Source organism: Erythrolamprus reginae, chromosome 8, assembly GCF_031021105.1.
Source record: "Erythrolamprus reginae isolate rEryReg1 chromosome 8, rEryReg1.hap1, whole genome shotgun sequence".
Taxonomy (NCBI): Eukaryota; Metazoa; Chordata; class Lepidosauria; order Squamata; family Dipsadidae; genus Erythrolamprus; species Erythrolamprus reginae.
The window spans coordinates 56,620,504-56,641,804 of NC_091957.1; the positions used below are offsets into that span (position 1 = coordinate 56,620,504).

General features: G+C 42.3%; 1 protein-coding gene across 6 annotated transcripts in view; it reads left to right on the forward strand.

The window, feature by feature from the left end:
* FGF13 (fibroblast growth factor 13) overlaps positions 1-20,784 on the forward strand; it is a 161,178-nt gene extending 140,394 nt beyond the window's left edge. For 4 of the 6 annotated variants that reach the window (XM_070759973.1, XM_070759974.1, XM_070759975.1 and 1 more), the window contains 2 exons: positions 15,997-16,195; positions 17,156-17,681. In XM_070759973.1, the coding sequence (XP_070616074.1) occupies positions 15,997-16,195; positions 17,156-17,292 (336 nt within the window). In that variant the 3' untranslated portion in view covers positions 17,293-17,681. Of the gene's footprint in view, positions 1-15,996; positions 16,196-17,155 lie in introns of all 6 variants that reach the window. The other 2 variants (XM_070759970.1, XM_070759971.1) reach the window with 1 other exon arrangement.
* The last annotated feature ends 517 nt before the right edge of the window (positions 20,785-21,301 follow it).

Sequence of the window (21,301 nt, forward strand, 5' to 3'; positions counted from 1 at the left end):
CCTCCTCCTCCTCTTCTTCTTCCTCCTCCTCCTCTTCTTCTTCTTCATCTTCTTCTTCCTCCTCCTCCTCCTCCTTCTTCTTCTTCCTCCTCCTCCTCTTCTTCTTCTTCATCTTCTTCTTCCTCCTCCTCTTCTTCTTCATCTTCTTCTTCTTCTTCCTCCTCCTCCTCTTCTTCTTCTTCTTCCTCCTCCTCCTCTTCTTCTTCTTCTTCTCCTCCTCCTATTCTTCTTCTTCTTCGTCTTCTTCTTCTTCGTCTTCTTCTTCGTCTTCTTCTTCCTCCTCCTCCTCCTCCTTTTCTGGTGAGATTGATATCCATTAAACTGAAGACATATTCAGTTTAATGAATGCACCTGACAACACAAATTTATGCCCTCTGAAATGTATTAAAATGTTCAAACACAAATACAATCAGAACCGTCTTTTTCTCCGCCTCCTCCTCCTCTTCCTGATCTCCCTCCTTCTCCGAATTCTGTCCAGTTCTGCTTTTTTTAATTGAGGAATTTTTTTTTTAAAGGGTTTGGAAGAATGAGAAAAATGCAGAGCGTATAGTCGGTGTAAAGAAAAAAAAGTAGATGATATTTTTTTTTTTTACTTCTTCTGTCCGAGGCTCCGTGACTCACCAGCTCACAACTAATGGGCTGGAGATTACAAGTCAAGTCCACTTCCATTCAAGCTGAACTCCTAACTCCATAGTCCCCACGATGTAATAGCAATAAGAAAGCTTGTCACTGTCTTGTTTGGAATATTGTATTTTCTAACATTCTGGCTGCGGTTTCCTGGCGGTATCCCCATCCGAGTCAAGGTCAACCAAGCATGGTCACCTGTGATAAACAAATCAGAGAAAGCATTGTGTATAATAATAATAATAATAATAATAATAATAATAATAATAATTCTTCTTCTCCGGGTCCTGTTTACCAAACAATGTCATTTGGCAGGCCCCAGGGGAAGAGCCTTCTCTGTGGCGGCCCCAGCCCTCTGGAATCAACTCTCCCCGGAGATTAGAACAGCCCCCACCCTCCTTGTCTTTCGCAAGTTACTCAAGATCCACCTATATCGCCAGGCATGGGGGAACTAAGACATCTCCCCCAGGCTTTCTTATATTTTATGTTTGGTATGTATGTGTTGTATGGTTTTTTGACAGTTGGGGTTTTTTTATATAATTCTTATTATTAGATTTGTTCCATTGTTTATACTGTTTTTTATTGTTGTTGTGAGCCGCCCCGAGTCTTCAGAGAGGGGCGGCATACAAATCTAATAAAAATAAATAAATATATGATATATGATATATATCATATATCATATATGATGATATATAACATATAATAATATATATAATATATAACATATAATAATATATATAATACATAACATATAATAATATATATAATAATAATATAATAATAACAACAACACAACAACAACAAGGGAGTTGGAAGCAGTGATGGGCTCCTACGGGAACGATCAGGAACACAGTTCCGGTAGCAAAATTTGGAGCTCCACCCCAGAGCACCCAATTTGCACTGAAAGATGTTGAAACAAAGTGCATAAGCCACACCCACAGTCTGGTAGTTAAAATTTCGGTAGCCCATCAAAGTTGGAAGGGACCTTGGAGGTCTTCTAGTTTAACCCCCTGCTTAGGCAGGAAACCCTACACCACTTCAGACAGATGGTTATCCAACATATTCTTAAAAATTTCCAGTGTTGGAGCATCCACAACTTCTGGAGGCAACTTCTGTTCCACTGATCAACTCGTTAGTTCTAAGTTGCTTCTCTCCTTGATTAATTTCCACCTATTGCTTCTTGTTCTACCCTCAGATGCTTTGGAGAATAGCTTGACTCCTTCTTCTTTGTGGCAACCCCTGAGAGATATTGGAAGGCTGCTATCATGTATCCCCTGGTCCTTCTTTTTATTTAACTAGCCATGCCCAGTTCCTGCAACCGTTCTTCATATGTTTTAGCCTCCAGTCCCCTAATCATCTTTGTCGCTCTTCTCTGCACTTTTTCTAGAGCCTCAACATCCTTTTTGCATCGTGACAACCAGAGTCCTCGGAGAGGGGCGGCATTCAAATCCAATTAAATAAAATAAATAAACAAACAAACTGAATGCCATATTCCAAGTGTGGCCTTACCAAGGCCCTATAAAGTGGTATTCTTTGTGTGATCCTGATTCTATCCCTCTGTTAATGCAGCCTAGAACTGTGTTGGCTTTTTTGGCAGCTGCTGTACATGGCTGGCTCCTATTTAAAAATCCAACATCCCTCTCGTGGTTACTACCATTGAGCAAGGTACCACATATACTGTACCTGTGTGTTTTGTTTTTCTTGCCATTGAAAAAAATATATAGAATAGATAGATATAGAGATGGATATAGATATAGAGATAGATGAGATAGAGATAGAGATAGAGATAGATAGAGATAGATAGAGATAGCGATAGATAGATAGATAGATAGATAGATAGATAGATAGATAGATAGATAGATAGATATAGAGGTAGAGATAGAGAGATAGAGATAGAGATAGATAGATAGATAGATAGATAGATAGATAGATAAATGATAGATAGAGAGATAGAGAGAGAGAGAGAGTAGAGAGAGAGAGATAGAGAGAGATAGAGAGATAGAGAGATAGATAGAGATAGAGATAGATAGATAGATAGATAGATAGATAGATAGATAGACAGACAGACAGACAGACAGACAGACAGACAGACAGACAGACAGATAGATATAGAGATAAAGATAGAGATAGAGAGATAGAGATAGATAGATAGATAGATAGATAGATAGACAGACAGACAGACAGACAGACAGACAGACATACATACATACATACATACATACATACATACATACATACATATATATATATATATATATATAGAGAGAGAGAGAGAGAGAGAGATAGGTAGGTAGGTAGGTAGAGATAGAGAGAGAGAGAGAGAGAGAGAGAGAGAGAGAGAGAGATACTGTAGATATATAATGTCATACCATGAGATGGGTGTGGGGTACAGCTTCTTGAATTCTTTTCAATAGCTTCAGCTATCAAAATCCCATCAGAGGGAAGTCGTCATTCCATCTTTTGAGTTCTTACATGTTTAATATCAGGCCAAACTAGAGAAAATGAGAGGAAAGGGGGATAGGGGGGGGGATCTGAGGATGGAAAATTAAAAACCCTGGATTAAAGGTTTTTTTGGGGAAAAAATAATTGCTGCTTCAAGAGAAATATGCCTTGCCAGGCTTTTGCAAGCTTGGAGAAAGTTTGATGAAATTGACTAATGAATATATCCTTGTGATGTGACAGGATCTGGATGGAGATTGATTCATAACTTAAGATGCTGCCAATGTCTAAGAGATTGAAAGCAGGAGAGAAGGGAGGGAAGGAGGGAGACAGAAGGTGCCTGAATGGGGGGTGGGGGAACCCTCTGAATTTTGTGTACTTATGAAATGTGTTCTGGGTTGGCTGATGTGTTTGCCTTTGGTTTCATATTTTTCATTCGAGTTTTATGTTCTTCGGGCTTTATGTGTTACTTATTTGCTACCGTGTTGCTGTCTTAATCATTTGCATTAAGAATTTTCAACAGATTAAGATTAAGAACTAATACAAAGGGATTAGTAAAATATTAGTATTCAGTAAAATATTATTTTACTGAAAGAGTAGTAGATGCTTGGAACAAACTTCCAGCAGACGTGGTAGATAAATCCACAGTCACTGAATTTAAACATGCCTGGGATAAACATAGATCCATCCTAAGATAAAATACAGGAAATAGTATAAGGGCAGACTAGATGGACCAGGAGGTCTTTTTCTGCCGTCAATCTTCTATGTTTCTATGTTTCTTTGAATGAGGAAGGAAGGAAGGAAAGAAGGAAAGAAGGAAGAAAGAAAGAAAGAAAGAAAGAAAGGAAAGAAAGCGAAGAAATGAAGGAAGAGAAGGAAGGAAGGAAGGAAGGAAGAGAAAGGAAGAAGGAAAGATGGAAGAATCCACAGTAACTGAATTTAAACATGCCTGGGATAAACATAGATCCATCCTAAGATAAAATACAGGAAATAGTATAAGGGCAGACTAGATGGACCAGGAGGTCTTTTTCTGCCGTCAATCTTCTATGTTTCTATGTTTCTTTGAATGAGGAAGGAAGGAAGGAAAGAAGGAAAGAAGGAAGAAAGAAAGAAAGAAAGAAAGAAAGAAAGGAAAGAAAGCGAAGAAATGAAGGAAGAGAAGGAAGGAAGGAAGGAAGGAAGAGAAAGGAAGAAGGAAAGATGGAAGAATCCACAGTAACTGAATTTAAACATGCCTGGGAAAAACATAGATCCATCCTAAGATAAAATACAGGAAATAGTATAAGGGCAGACTAGATGGACCAGGAGGTCGTTTTCTGCCGTCCGTCTTCTATGTTTCTATGTTTCTAAGGGAAACGGAAGAGGAAACGAGAACAAAGGAAAAACCAAAAGGACAAAAAGGGAAAAAAATAGAAAGAAGTACCTTCTGATTTTTTAAAATAGCAATTATAAGTACAAATGCAAAATTGCTTCTTACTTGGCGCTTATAAATATAGTCTTTCTTGGCATCCAAGGCTCTTATTACTGTCGGTTATATCTTCGCCCTTTTTTAGCCGAGGTAGTTTTATTTCTGATTGTGGGGCTTAAAAGTGTGTGATTTTCTCCGATTCTTTCTCTTTCATTGTGTCCAAGCACCGGTTGTCCATTATTCAGACTTTTTTTGTCTTTCTTATCAACAATTTTTAAGACTAGGGTGTGATGTGGCAGGTGCCCATTTGTTTGAATTGCAAACAAGGGGCTTCGTAGATTCGCCCACGTTTCTGCAACATTCCGCGTCCTGCACTGGCTGCCGATCGGTTTCCGGTCACTATTCAAAGTGTTGGTAATGACCTTTAAAGCCCTACATGGCATTGGGCCAGAATACCTCCGGAACCGCCTTCTACCGCACGAATCCCAGCGGCCGATAAGGTCCCACAGAGTTGGCCTTCTCCGGGTCCCGTCGACCAAACAATGTCATTTGGCAGACCCCAGGGGAAGAGCCTTCTCTGTGGCGGCCCTGACCCTCTAGAATAAACTCCCCCCAGAGATTAGAACGCCCCCCACCCTCCTTGTCTTTCGCAAATTACTCAAGACCCACCTTTGTCGCCAGGCATGGGGGAGTTAGGATATTCCTTCCCCTAGGCCATTACAAGTTATGTATGGTATGTTTGTGTGTATGTTTGGTTTTTATAATAAGGGTTTTTAGTTGTTTTATTAAACTGGATTGTTACATGTTGTTTTTTATCATTGTTGTTAGCCGCCCCGAGTCTGTGGAGAGGGGCAGCATACAAATCCAATAGATATAGATAGATGATAGATAGATAGATAGATAGATAGATAGATAGATAGATAGATAGATAGATAAAATAAATCCCAGAGCACCTTAGCTTGTTTGTTTTCAGTTACTGTGTCTATTTTGTGGTCCCACCCATTCTTGCTTGTAGGCAAATGGTATTTCTTGCAGACATTGTAATGCACGGTTGTTTCTACTTTGTCACGCTGTTGCTTGTAGTCAGTCTGTGTGATCTTCTGCTGCAGCAACTAAAGCTGGTGATCCTTCGTTTCTTCGTAGAAGTGGGTTTGTGGTAATCTTAGCTCTGGCTTCCTAGCCATTTGACCATGCCGCCAGAATCATCCCTTTTGTGACGTTCTTCGATGTTCCTGCTCTTAGCCATTTTTTAATTTTATTTATTTTTTGTTTTGTCATATATGTATTGGTGGTATACAAAGATATACCTCACCTACAAAAATATATTGACATAATTGAACGGTCCAAAGATGGGCTACAAGAATGGTGGAAGGTCTTAAGCATAAAACGTATCAGGAAAGACTTAATAAACTCAATCTGTATAGTCTGGAGGACAGAAGGAAAAGGGGGGACAGGATTGAAACATTTAAATATGTTAAAGGGTTAAATAAGGTTCAGGAGGGAAGTGTTTTTAATAGGAAAGTGAACACAAGAACAAGGGGACACAATCTGAAGTTAGTTGGCAGAAAGATCAAAAGCAACATGAGAAAATATTATTTTACTGAAAGAGTTGTAGATGCTTGGAACAAACTTCCAGCAGACGTGGTTGGTAAATCCACAGTAACTGAATTTAAACATGGCTGGGATAAACATATATCCATCCTAAGATAAAATACAAAAAAATAATATAAGGGCAGACTAGATGGATCATGAGCTCTTTTTCTGCTGTCAGACTTCTATGTTTCTATATAATATTTATATACATGATGCTAGTAAGAGGGAAACATTAGGACAGGGGATAGAAGGCACACTGGTGCACTTATGCACACCCCTTGCTGACCTCTTAGGAATCGGGAGAGGTCAACAGTGGATAATCTAAGGGTCAGGTTTGGGGGGTTAGGTGATGATACTATAGAGTCTGGTAGCTACCTTTCCCTTTAATTCAGATCTTTCGTTGCTCTTAATTAATTGGACCCAACATGGGATCTCCAATTATATCTGAGACCACACCGATATCCTTGACTTACAATAGAGGTCAACAGTGGATAATCTAAGGGTAAAGGTTTTGAGGGTTAGGTGATGATACTACAGAGTCAGGTAGTGAGTTCCATGCATCAACTACTCAGTTACTAAAGTCGTATTTCCTGCAGTCGTGTTTACTTTAAGTTTGTATCTGTTGTGTGCTTGTGTGTTGCGGTTGAAGCTGAAGTAGTCGTTGACAGGGAAGATGTTGTAGCAGATGATTTTATGGGCTATGCTTAGGTCGTGTTTAAGACGACATCGTTCTAAGCTTTCTAAACCTAGGATTAAGTCTAGTTGCATAGAGTATTCTGTTGCAAGTGGCGGAGTGGAGGGCTCTTCTAGTAAAGTATCTCTGGATCAGTGTTTCCCAACCTTGGCAACTTGAAGATATCTGGACTTCAACTCCCAGAATTCCCCAGCCAGCATTCTTCAAGTTGCCAAGTTTGGGAAACACTGCTCTGGACATTTTCTAGAGTGTTTATGTCCGAAATGTGTTGTGGGTTTAGACAGATGAGCTGTATTCAAGGATTGGTCTGGCGAAAGTTTTGTATGCTCTGGTAAGTAGTGTGAGATTGCCAGAGCAGAAGATATATATATAGTGTATATACACACAACAAAGTGAAATCACAAATACCAGTCCTTTAGCTGATGTTGGCCTTCAAACTCTTCCCAAGAACCAATTTGGTATCAAATTCTTCCCGACAATTTAGGATGCTCTAATGTATCAGTATAATATATGGGTGAAACCAAGTAGGGTGGCCTTTTGTGACAATAATGATATCTGAAGAAAACAAAGCTTATTCCCCCCCCCTCTTTTCTGCCCCCAGCTTATTCTGAGAGTTCCTTCTCAACCTTGCCATTGTTGTTACTCATTCAGAACAGGAAATGAAAAGCAAAGGACCGCTACAAATTAATCAATCATTCTTCCACGCCAAGGCTGGAGGCTGCAGGCTTTGAAATGGTTCCTCCAAAACAAGAAACACCCACGAATCCCAGCGACCGGTTAGGTCCCACAGAATTGGCCTTCTCCGGGTCCCGTCGATGAAACAATGTCGTCTGGCGGGACCCAGGGGAAGAGCCTTCTCTGTGGTGGCCCCAACCCTCTGGAATCAACTCCCTCCGGAGATTAGGACTGCCCCCACCCTCCTTGCCTTTTGCAAACTCTTAAAAACCCACCTTTACCACCTGGCATGGAGAAATTGATTCCCCTTGGCCGTTCAGTTTTAAGTATGGTTTGTTTGGGGTGTGTGACTGTTAGAAACATAGAAACATAGAAGTCTGACGGCAGAAAAAGACCTCCTGGTCCATCTAGTCTGCCCTTATACTATTTCCTGTATTTTATCTTAGGATGGATATAGGTTTATCCCAGGCATGTTTAAATTCAGTGACTGTGGATTTATCTACCACGTCTGCTGGAAGTTTGTTCCAAGGATCTACTACTCTTTCAGTAAAATAATATTTTCTCATGTTGCTTTTGATCTTTCCCCCAGCTAACTTCAGATTGTGTCCCCTTGTTCTTGTGTTCACTTTCCTATTAAAAACACTTCCCTCCTGGACCTTATTTAACCCTTTAACCTATTTAAATGTTTTGATCATGTCCCCCCTTTTCCTTCTGTCCTCCAGACTTCATGAAGTCTTTCCTGATACGTTTTATGCTTAAGACCTTCCACCATTCTTGTAGCCCGTCTTTGGACCCGTTCAATTTTGTCAATATCTTTTTGTAGGTGAGGTCTCCAGAACTGAACACAGTATTCCAAATGTGGTCTCACCAGCGCTCTATATATCTGTTTTTATATTAAGGGTTTTAACTTCCAGGGCGTGTACCGGTCACGGCAGAGTCGCTGGAAAAAATGTGTAGAAGCCCAAGGGCACTACTTTCAAGAATTTTAAGTGTTTCTGCAAATCTGTTCAATAAATTAATTTTTTTAAAAAAATAATTGCATTACTTTTGGAACACACCCTGTAGCCATGTGAGATTTGGGGCAATTTTTGTTTGGAGGTAACGTAAAAAGAGATCTGGAAAGTTCATTCGCCTCTGCAATTTTATAACTGCACCTTGGCACTTGGGGAGAGGGAAAAAGCAAGACAGGAAGAATTGGTCACTTTTTCATCTCGAGAAAGCCTTAATTTAATAATGTGGACTGGCTCAATTAGATGGCGAGAGGTGGGGGGAAAAGCCCATCTTTTTGATATTTCCAAATGACATCCTATTGATCTTTTCCCCTGAATAGCTTGGCATATCCGCGTCTCCTCTTCATTTAATCTCCTTTGCCTGAAATGATGCTTTGGTTGCCACCGTCCAATTTAAATAACAAATTCCCCCCTTTTCTTGGCATTTATTACTGTTATTGTTCCTTTGCTGCGGTGCCCCTGGTGTTCCTAACAACAGTCGCCCGCCAAACTTATAATTTAGTGTGCAGAAATCGAATGATGGAACAAGTTAGACGGTGATTAAGGCAGAAGGAGACCGACGAAAATTGCGGGATGGAGTTAACCAGACTGAGGCTGACAGAGGGAAGAAAGTCTAGCCTCATATTTTGGGGGGGTATTTTTTCTTTTTAGGAAACAGCTAAAAATGTGGTTATTTCATCAAGTAAGAGACTTAATCGCTTGGGGCCATTAGACCTTAGCCCCGTGGCCAACGAATGTGATGTATGGTTGTCTGATATATATTTATTTATTTATTTATTTATTTATCTATCTATCTATTTATTTATTTATGTATTGGATTTGTATGCCGCCCCTCTCCGTAGACTCGGGGTAGCTAACAACAATAGTACAAAACATCATGTAAATCCAATACTAAAACTAATACCAAAACAATTAAAAAAGCTTTATTTGTAAAACCAAACATACATACAAACAAATATACCATGCATAAATTGTAAAGGCCATGGGGGAAAGAATATCTCAGTTCCCCCATGCCTGGCGGCAGAGGTGGGTTTTAAGGAGCTTACGAAAGGCGAGGAGAGTGGGGGCAATTCTAATCTCCGGGGGAAGTTGGTTCCAGAGGGCCGGGGCCGCCACAGAGAAGGCTCTTCCCCTGGGGCCCGCCAAACGACATTGTTTTGTTGACGGGACCCAGAGAAGGCAAACTGGGGATTTTAGATTAGTTTATTTAGTTTTAAATTAATTGGATTTCGGCTGCTGTAGTTTCTCTCTTATATATTGTAAGCCAGCCCAAGTCCACAGAGAGGGGCGCCATATAAATAATAATAATAATTTATTAGATTTGTATGCCGCCCCTCTCCAAGGACTCCAATAAATAAATATGTAAGTAAGTAAGTTGCAGAGGAGTTGCTGAACTGTTATGGCAACCCCTGATGCCGATGGATTCTTTTTGGACCATTTTATGGGGAAATGGTGCAGATGTCGTTTTCAAGGTAATACATATGATTTTAATCTCAGTTACGTATTGGGGCACAGAGTCAGTAGAAAGGAATAGTGGATGGATGGAGGGATGGAGGGATGGAGAGAAGGAAGGAAGGAGGGAGGTAGAAAGGAAGGAAGGGAGGGCGAGGGAAGGAGGGAGGGAAGGAAGGAAGGGAAGGGAGGAAGAAAGAAATCAAGAAAGGGGGAGGGGAGGGGAGAAGGAGGGAGGGAGGAAGAAGAAAGGAGTGAAAAACAAAATCAAGAAAGGGGCAGGGAGAGAGAAGGAAGGAAGGAAGGAAGGAAGGAAGGAAGGAAGGAAGGAAGGAAGGAAGGAAGGAAGGAAGGAAGGAATCAAAGAAGGAACGAAATCAAGCAAGGGAGAAGGGGAGGGTTTTTCTGCTTTCTCAAAGTCCATTTTCCATCAGAATCTACTAATAACTTCTTTAACTTCCAACTGGGTGAATAATCCTCAGACAGCTTACCTCGAATCTCTGCACTGGATCCCAGCTGTGAACCTCAATTGTCCAGGCTTGTTGTTTAGCATATAACCGAACAAAGGAAATTAAAATATCACTGAGACAAAGACAGGCCTAATTTTTACAGGGAGAGCCTCATAGATTGCTGTGTAATGGCCCACGAAATAAGAAAGGACTCCTTAAATTAATAGCTTTTGATGTCTTTGTGGTTTGCAATCCTAAAGAGAAAAGGCATCTAAAAGATCTTTTAGCATGGGTTCAATTCCAAGAGGAATCCTTGATCTCCGCTTTTGATCTGCATCTTGGATGTGAACTTACTTAAAAATTTCAGACCATTCTGAGAGACAAGAATATAACCTTTAAAAAAAATCTTGGGTCAAAGAGAATAACAAGCCATTTCTGTACTGCTTCTGTGTTGGTTAAGCTTTGTTGTGAGCTGGGCTGAATCTATGATAGATAGATAGATAGATAGATAGATAGATAGATAGATAGATAGATAGATAGATAGATAGATAGATAGATAGATAGATGAGATACAGTAGATAGATGAGATGGATGGATGGATGGATGGATGGATGGATAATAGATACATAGATAGATGGATGGAGGGATGGAGGGAGGGAGGGATGGATAATAGATAGATGGATAGATAGATGGATGGATGGATGGAGGAATGGAGGGAGGGATAGAAACATAGAGGATTGATGACAGAAAAAGACCTCATGGTCCATCTACTCTGCCCTTATACTATTTCCTGTGTTTTATCTTAGGGTGGATAGATGTTTATCCCAGGCATATTTAAATTCAGTTGCTGTAGATTTGCCAACCACGTCTGCTGGGAGTTTGTTCCAAGCATCTACTACTCTTATAGATGGAAAGATGGATGGATGGGTAGATGGGTGAGTGGGTACATGGATAGAAGGATTGTGAGAAAATATTATTTTACTGAAAGAATAGTCGATGCTTGGAACAAACGTCCAGCAGACATGGTTGGTAAATTCACAGTCACTGAATTGAAACATCCCTGGGATAAACATAGATCCATCCTAAGATAAAATGCAGGAAATAGGATAAGGTCAGACTAGATGGACCATGAGGTCTTTTTCTGCCGTCAATCTTCTATGTTTCTCTGATAGATGGATAAATGGATAAATACATGGATAAATAAATAGATAAATAAATAAGCTAGCTAGCTAGCTACCAGGAGTCCAGCTCAATTCAAAGTTTTTATTTTTAAGAAAATAGGATTTTGAGATGACAAAAGATTGCCAAGGAAAACGGAAGGAAAATGAACACCCAAGCCAGGTGTAAATATAAATAATTTTGATGATTGAAAGTGGTTGTCTTTCCCTCCATTTGGTGTTGCCTCGACTATTGTTCATTTCTCTTGACTGCCAATTTTATTTCTCAGTCTGAGCTTATCACCCACACTTGATTTAATTTGGGATTGATCACTTGGAGGGAGAATGGGACGTGTGGCGGCTTTTGTTGCCGTTAGGAAATTAACCAATTCCTCATTAACCTCGCAGCTTTGTTACCGTCCTGTCAAACGCGTTACTCAATGTTGTGACATTTTGAATTAAAAGCTCTTGTCTGATTTCTGATGAATAAAGAGCTAGGAGCCTGGGTTAATGTTGTGGTTCAGCCTGAGGCTGCTCAGGGACCGGCTGTGTCTCTGCTGGCTCCATGCCCGGAGGAGGATGACAGCAAAGAGGAGGGGGCTGAACAGTCGGACGGGGGAGAGGAAAGTCAGGAATGGGACGAAGGAGAACAGCATGAGAGCCCCGGGGGGGGGGGCTCTCCCTAGCTAGTAGCTTGGAGTCATTAGGTGATGAAGCACAAGCTGTCATTGACATGCGACAGAGACGTTCAGATCAAAGAAAGGAGCAATTAAAGAAGTATTATCAGCACTGAATTAGGAACAGCTGGGCTTGGGTGTGGTCCTCCTTAGCAGGATTTAAAAGGCAGGCAAGCCCTTGAAGCCATGTGGAGTGTTATCAGTTGGAGTTACGGTGTCCTGCTTTGTTCTTGGCGTCTCTGTTCCTTGCTTGTGGCCCAGCAGTTTGGAAGACCCGTGGGAGGTGTAGGTCGGCTATCTACAGCCTCGTCTTGGCAGCAAGAATCCTGTATTGCTGCATGGACTTTTGCCTTCGGGGATATATTTGAAGATACAGCGTTTTCCTGTTTGTAAGGACATTTTCTGTTACCTGTGTTTTTCTTGAATTTTATAAACTGCCTTTGCCTTTTACCGGTGTGTCTGGCTTCTCTTTTTGGGTTGGTCTTGGCTTCCGGAGTGACCCAGACAGAACAGTTAATAAGCCACGTGAACTGTAGAACAAAGAAGCCCTGTTGGGTTTCTCCAAAGGCTGGAGAAGAAACCATGTGTTGTTGTGGTTGAAGCTGAAGTAGTCTTTGACAGGCAGGACATTGCAGCATATGATCTTGTGGGCAATACTCAGATCACATCAGGCCTTCTATAGATAGTGTGGCATAGGACCCTCTCATAACGCCAAGTAAAAATAATTCTGGTGTATATTCTATTGTCATATTTGTTATTGGTTGCAACCAGTTACTCAATTTTTTCCAGTATTTTTTTTGTCTCTCGGCATGACCACCAGAGGTGACCTTTAAGCCCCAGTCACATTATCGTCAAGCCACTCCTACCAGGTCACATGGCCAGCAAGCCACACCCATAAATAAGCCACACCCACAGCATGGTATTTAAAAAATTGCAGCCCTTCACGGGTCCAAGCGTTTTGTCTTCTGGGCATGAACAAAACTCAGAATGATGCCCATCTACAGAAATGGTTCTTTGGGCTGCGATCGTTGCAAGGGGCTCTCGGAAGAAATTGGATTTGTGGCACCAGAGTGGCTCAGCTCCTAATTTGAACATCCATCTTTGAATGCAGCAAGTTGTGCAGTCCCTAAACACAGCAAATTACTGTGCCGAAGCTATAATCACCTTCTCCAGACACTCCAGGGTTCTCTTTTAGTGCTCTTAATTGGATGATGAGCTCCATGGTGCCCCATCTCCTTCCAACCAGTTTACTTCAGCGCGGGGTTTGTCGGTTGTTGTGATTTCTTGCGAACCTGAAGGATACTGCCGTCACCTCCTTATGCTGTGTCTTGAAGAACTATCTACCTGCAAGCATTTGAAAGAGGTGCACATCCACCACAGACTTGAACAATGGGCGCTATCTAACAAAATGAAATTCAAAGGTGAAAAAAGTCAGGTTCTGCATTTAGGCATGAAAAACAAAAGGCACAAGTACAATATATGTGGTATGTTGCTCAACAGTAGTAGCTGCGAGAGGGACCTTGGAGTCCTAGTGGACAACCATTTAAATAGGAGCCAGCCATGTGCAGCAGCTGCAAAAAAAAGCCAACACAGTTCTAGGCTGCATTAACAATATTACAATGATTATATGTTTTTAATATTAGATTTGTTTCATTGTAATATTGTTTTATTATTGTTGTGAGCCGCCCCGAGTCTTCGGAGAGGGGCGGCATACAAATCTAATAAATTATTATTATTATTATTATTATTATTATTATTATTATTATTAACAGAGGGAGAGAATCAAGATCACGTGATGGGTTAATACCACTTTATAAGGCCTTGGTAAGGCCACACTTGGAATCCTGCATTCAGTTTTGGTCACCACGATATAAAAAGGATGTTGAGACTCTAGAAAAAGTGCAGAGAAGAGCAACAAAAATGATTAGGGGACTAGAGGCTAAAATATACAAAGAATGAGACCTTGGAGGTCTTCTAGTCCAACCTCCTCCTTCGGCAGGAAACCCTACACTACTTCAGACAGATGGTTATCCAACATCTGCTTAAAAACTTCCAGTGTTGGGGAAGTCACAACTTCTGGAGGCAGGCTGTTCCACTGATTAACTGTCATGAAATTTCTCCTTAGTTCTAAAAAAAGAAAAAGCTAAAGGTTTGTAGGCAGTTTTCAGTTGCTTCTCTCCTTGTTTAGTTTCCACCCATTGCTTCTTGTTCTACTCTCAGGTGCTTTGGAGAATAGGTTGACTCCTTCTTCTTTGTGGCAATCCCTGAGATACTGGAACACTGCTATCATGTCTCCGCTGGTCCTTCTTTTCAACCGTTCTTCATGTTTTAGCCTCCAGTCCCCTAATCATCTTTGTCGCTCTTCTCTGCACTTTTTCTAGAGTCCCAACATCCTTTTTCATCGTGGTGACCAAAACTGAATGCAGGATTCCAAGTGGGGCCTTACCAAGGCCTTGTAAAGTGGCACTGACACTTCACATGATCTTGATACTATTTAGTGTTGTGGTTAGCTCTGGCCCAGCTCCTGCCCCAAGGACTGTGGATGTGGGGGAGACATCCACATGCTGCAGGCCTGTTTTGCCCCCGGTGGAATCTGCTGCTGAAGGCTCCTCTGACCAAGAAGACATGAGTGACAGGGAGGAGGAGAGTGGGGCAGACAGCTTAGAAGGAGATCAATTATCTAGCTCCTCCTTGGATTCAGAACAAGAGTTAATGATACAGCCACGCATGCGGAGAGCGATGCATAAGCAGCCACAACTGAGAGATTATTATCAAAGAAAATGAGGCCACCTGTGGTTGGGTGGGGCTGTGGTGATTAATGAGGCTGCTATAAAGAGCAGCCTGTGGGTTTGGCCATTGTGGAGGATTATCTGATTGTTGTGTTTCATGACTGCTTTACTGACTTGGACTTTTTGTGTGCTGATTTTTCCCCGCTTTGAAACTAAACCAGGGCAAAGTGTATTTCACTTTGTGAAAGAAGAAGGACTGTGACTTGCCTCACAGCTGCAAGCTAAGTATCACAGAACTGATAAGGGACTTGTATAAATTACCAGTTTGTTTGGAGTGCTCTTTGCTATACCAAAAGAGGGCTTGGTTTATGTGAATTTTCATTATAAAGAACATTGTTTTGAATTTTCAAACATGTGTGTGTCTGAAATTTGTACCTGTGAATTTTTGGGAGGATTCTACCAGAGAGCCCAACAGAACATTTAGACTGTTTAGATTGTTTCTTGCAAGAATCTGGTGATTGCTAAAGCCCCGTGGTGCAAACCAATTGAGGTTCATGTGATATTGTCTTCTGCTCACCTTCACGAGCTTTCAAAAGCACCCTGGTCTGCAGCCGTTGGGTAAAGGACTATAAATAAACAATAGTGATGTGATGAGGTAGCGGGTAAACGTTGCGTTAACATCAGCCGCTCGGTAAAAAGAGTATTTACTCTCCACATCCATCCTTTGATCTTAATATCTCTCTCCCCAAAACTCCCCAGGAAACACCTTTCCCCCATCTCCGTGTGGCTCTGCCCACCGTGATGGAGTAGCAAAATTCTCCTCCCCAGATCGATATTTCTTCACTTCAGATGTTGCCTGGAGTAGCAACGGCCCATCTGCTTCGAAACTACATTACGGGCGAAAGGAAAACAGAGGAAAGCTGGGAGGGGCGGAGGCCGAGGGCAGCAACAGATCGAATGCTTTCTGCATTTAACAGATGGGACGTGGTGCAAATATTGATCTTTTTTTTAAAAAAAAATTCCTTTCTTATATTTCTTTTCTTTTCCTCCTCCTCTACTCTTCTCTCCCCCCCCCCCGCCTTCCTGCAGGAGCACTTCACCCCGGAATGCAAATTCAAGGAATCTGTTTTTGAAAATTATTACGTCACGTATTCTTCCATGATCTACCGGCAGATGCAATCCGGAAGGGGTTGGTACTTGGGTCTCAACAAAGAAGGCGAAATCATGAAAGGGAACCACGTGAAGAAGAACAAGCCAGCTGCACACTTCCTTCCGAAACCACTAAAAGGTAAACTACCAGTGCGCTGTGAATAGGATAGGATGGGATGGGATGGGATAGAATAGAATAGAATAGAATAGAATAGAGGTGGGTTTTAAGAAGCTTACGAAAGGCAAGAAGGGTGGGGGCTATTCTAATCTCTGGGGGGAGTTGGTTCCAGAGGGACGGGGCCGCCACAGAGAAGGCTCTTCCCCTGGGTCCCGCCAAATGACATTGTTTAGTTGACGGGACCCGGAGAAGGCCAACTCTGTGGTACCTAACTGGTCGCTGGGATTCGTGCGGCAGAAGGCGGTCCCGGAGATATTCTGGTCCGGTGCCATGAAGGGCTTTATACGTCATAACCAACACTTTGAATTGTGACCGGAAACTGATCGGCAAGGAATGCAGACTGCGGAGTGTTGGTGTAACATGGGCATATTTGGGAAAGCCCACGATTGCTCTCGCAGCTGCATTCTGCACGACCTGAAGTTTCCGAACACTTTTCAAAGGTAGCCCCATGTAGAGAGCGTTACAGTAGTTGAGCCTCGAGGTGATGAGGGCATGAGTGACTGTGAGCAGTGAGTCCCAGTCCAGATAGGGTTGCAACTGGTGCACCAGGCGAACCTGGGCAAACGCCCCCCTCGCCACAGCTGAAAGATGGTTCTGTAATGTGAGCTGTGGATCGAGGAGGACACCCAAGTTGCGGACCCTCTCTGAGGGGGTTAGTGATCCCCCCCAGGGTAATGGACAGACAGATGGAATTGTCCTTGGGAGGCAGAACCCACAGCCACTCTGTCTTATCAGGGTTGAGTTTGAGTCTGTTGACACCCATCCAGACCCCAACAGCCTCCAGACACCGGCACATCACTTATGAATTTAATGGTTCCTGAGGTCCGAAAAGTTGGGACAGCCGTCCTAGTCGAACCCTCCTGCTCAAGCGGGAGGCCTGTCTGTGATTTTCTGATTTTCCTTTCTCCTCCTTCCAACCAGTGGCCATGTATAAAGAACCCTCCCTCCATGACCTTACTGAATTCTCACGGTCCGGCAGTGGAACACCGACGAAAAGCAGAAGCGTCTCGGGAGCGTTGAATGGGGGCAAATCTATGAGCCAAAACGAAACGACGTAGCCAGGATGGAGAAGCAAGAGGAGAGAAGAAGCATCGGTGGGGACTTTTTTTAAAACAAAAAAAACCACACACCTCTAGATCTGCTGTTAAGAGTCCTTATTTTTGCAAAAACAAAAAAAAGCGCCTACCGTTCAGCCCTTCCCGACAAGCCAACAAACTGGGATATAGAATCTCTCGGCCTTTTATCAGCTACTTTGGACTTTCTGGAGGTCCCCAAATCACCGTAAACTATTTGTGTGGAAGGAAAGATTTCCCCCTCAGTGATGTAAAATGCAAACATAACGTGAAGCAGCAACGACCTCACAAAAATCCCACCAAATTTAAAAACACAATTTGGCTTTCTAACGGATTCAGAAACCCTGTCAAATATCTCTTTCTTTCTTTCTTTCTTTCTTTCTTTCTTTCTTTCTGTCTTTCTTTCTTTCCTTCTTTCTTTCTTTCCTTCTTTCTTTCTTCCTTCCTTCTATATTTCTTTCTTTCTTTTCTTCTTCCTTCCTTCCTTCTTCCTTCCTTCCTTCTTTCTTTCCTTCTATCTTTCTTTCTTCCTTCCTTCTTCCTTCCTTCCTTCTTTCTTTCTTTCTTTCTTTCTTTCCTTCTATCTTTCTTTTTTCCTTCCTTCTTTCCTTCTATCTTTCTTTCTTTCCTTCTTCCTTCCTTCTTTCTTTCTTTCTTCCTTCCTTTCTTTCTTCCTTCTTTTTTCTCTCTTTCTTTCTTTCCTTCTATCTTTCTTTCTTTCTTTCTTTTCCCCACCCTTGCTCCTTGAGGGAAATTTCAATATTTTGTGTTTTATATATATATGGTTCATAGAAGGGAAGGGAAAGGGGACTCTCTATAACCTCTTTTGTTCTTGGGTTGTTGTTTTTTTTAGCTTACCATTTTATATATCCTAAAGCTTGGTGAGGAAAAGAAAGCTGAATATCTCTCTTTTTTAAAAAAAAAAAAAGGCTTTATTTTCATTTTTATTTTGGGAAGGGGTTCTCTTCTCTTGAAGGGGTTTCGAGCTGTGTCTTTACAAGCAAAGCAAAAATCCCGCTAATATGCTTAGTGTAACCTGGAGGAAAAATAGTCAATAAATCAGGTTTGGAGCCGGATCGCAGTAAAACTTCAGCTCCAGCAAAGAAAAAAGAGAGAGAAAGAAAAGTGTTCTTGTGATTTTAACACACACTGAGATATATATACTGTTTTTTATAGATTTGTAATCATCGTTCCCAAACCCTCATGCGAAACCCCCGCATCCTGTAGGAACCAAAGTGTGTGTTAATTCCCTCCTCCCCGTCTGTGGAAAACAATTATTTTTTTAAACAACAGGGTGAATCGAGTTCTTCCCACGCTGTAGGGGTCCTTTTCTTTTCTTTTTTCTCCTCCTCCTCCTCTTCCCTCCGCTCTTCCCTTAATTTTGTGTATCATATTTACAAAAAAACAAAACAACAACAAATGCAAAACCTTGTGGACGCGCCCTTCTTTTTTCTAAAGGCAGAAACTGTGGAACTTAAGTGACTTAACTCTGTTTTTATAAAGGGAAACCATGAACATCTTATTTGTAAACATCTTTTTTTCCCTTTTTTTTTTTTGCTTCCCTGAAAATTTGGGTGGAGAGAGTTGAAGGTTATCCGTGGAGAAGTTGGGAAAAGTCTTTAACTGCAGAAAGGAATTGCAATCCAGCCTGTTGAAGTGAAATTGGGTATATCTTGGTAGGTCTTAGATCTAGGGGATGCGGTGGCTCAGTGGCTAAAACGCAGATCTTGTCGATCAGAAAGGTTGGCAGTTCGCCGGTTCGAATCCCTAGCGCCGTTTAACGGAGCGAGCTCCCGTTACTTATCCCAGCTTCTGCCAACTTAGCTGTTTGAAAACACGTTAAAAAAGGCAAGTAGAAAAATAGGGACCACCTCGATGGGAAGGTAGCAGTGCCCCGTGTGCCTTCGGTGTTGAGCCAGGCTAGCCACATGACCACTGGGATGTCTCCAGATAGCGCTGCCTCTTCGGCTTTGAAACAGAGATGAGCACTGCCCCCTAGAGTTGGGAACAACGAGCATGTATGTACAAGGGGAACCTTTATCTTAATGGTGGAAGAAGAAAAGGTGCGAGCATCGATCACCAAATGGGAATCTTTCTGGATCCAATATGTGTAGTTCAGGGTTGAACCGTAGGATCCTTGCTGCACATTTAGCGCGATGCAGGCATTTCATGACCCAACTAGGTAATAGTATCAGGCCGGATCGAGCTCCATCGTTCAGCGATGGTGATGATGATAGTTGGCTTATGACTAGTGTTGGGCGAACCGAACTCGCAAAGTTCGGGCTCGTGCCAAACTTTGCAGTGTTCGGCAGGCCAAACCTGAACTTTTTAAAAAGTTCGGGTAAAGTTTGGGTTTGCGTTCGGCCGAATGCCGCGAAACGCCACCACCCGGGAGGAGAGTGGGGAATTCCATCGTGGGATTTCCCATCTCCTTTTGCTTGCGACACAAGGGGATTCCGGGGGCGGGGCTTTGATGTCACGGAGACTACTTCCTGGCCGGTCGAAACGGGGAGGAAGGAGGGCGGTGGCGTTTTGCGTTGTTCAGCCGAACGCCAAACCCGAACTTTACCCAAACTTCACGCTGAACCCGAACTTTACCCAAACTTCACACCGAACCCGAACTTTACCCAAACTTCACGCCGAACCTGAACTTTACCCAAACTTCACGCCGAACCTGAACTTTACCCAAACTTCACACCGAACCTGAACTTTGCCCAAACTTCACGCCGAACCTGAACTTTGCCCAAACTTCACACTGAACCTGAACTTTACCCAAACTTCACACCGAACCTGAACTTTACCCAAACTTCACGCCGAACCTGAACTTTACCCAAACTTCACACCGAACCTGAACTTTGCCCAAACTTCACGCCAAACCCGAACGTTACTCAAACTTCACGCCGAACCTGAACTTTACCCAAACTTCACGTCGAACCCGAACTTTGCCCGAACTTTTTTAAAAAGTATTTAAAAAGCGCTGCTGCTGTTTGGGTTTGGGTTTGGGTAAAATTCGGTTCGGGTTCATCGAACTCACCTGAACTTCACGGCGAAGTTCAGGTGAGTTCGCGGAATCCGAACTTCGTGAAGTTCGCCCAACACTACTTATGACACATTTGCAAGAAAACCTTAGAGAGCACCAAGGATTCCTGAATTTTCTGCTTGCAAGAGGCTGGAATTGCGTTTTCCTTCTCTGCTGTTGTTGTTCAAGGAAAACAGAAGTAATGCAACCAGGGAAGGAGGGAGAGAAAGTTAAGTTTCTGTTTAGTTCATCCTATCTCTTGCATGAAAGGAAGTGGGAGGCCTGGCTTCAGAAGTTGCATGAACTGTTTAAGATTTTGTGCATTGCTCTCTGTCGAAGATAACATGTACGAAGTAGATCTGGGCCAGGATGAGCTGTTTCCGGTCGCTTTGTACAAAAAGGAGTTGTTTATTATTTGTTGTATACAACCATGCACTGAATAAACGAATTTATATGAAGTTTATTTATTTATTATTTATTAATCAGACTTGTATGCCGCCCCTGTCCACAGACTCGGGGCGGCTCACAGCAATAGTAATACAATGTAAACAAATCTAATATTTAAGTTAATTTAAAACCCCAATTCAAAAACCAATCATACATATTAGCATACCATGCATAAATTTTCTAAGCCTAGGGGGAGGGAAAGTGTCAATTCCCCCATGCCTGACGACAGAGGTGGGTTTTAAGGAGCTTACGAAAGGCTAGCAGGGTGGGGGCAACTCTGATATCTGGGGGGAGTTGGTTCCAAAGGGTCGGGGCCGCCACAGAGAAGGCTCTTCCCCTGGGTCCCGCCAAACGACATTGTTTAGTTGACGGGACCCGGAGAAGGCCAACTCTGTGGGACCTAACCGGTCGCTGGGATTTGTGCGGCAGAAGGCGGTCCCGGAGATATTCTGGTCCGGTGCCATGAAGGGCTTTATAGGTCACAACCAACACTTTGAATTGTGACCGGAAACTGATCGGCAACCAATG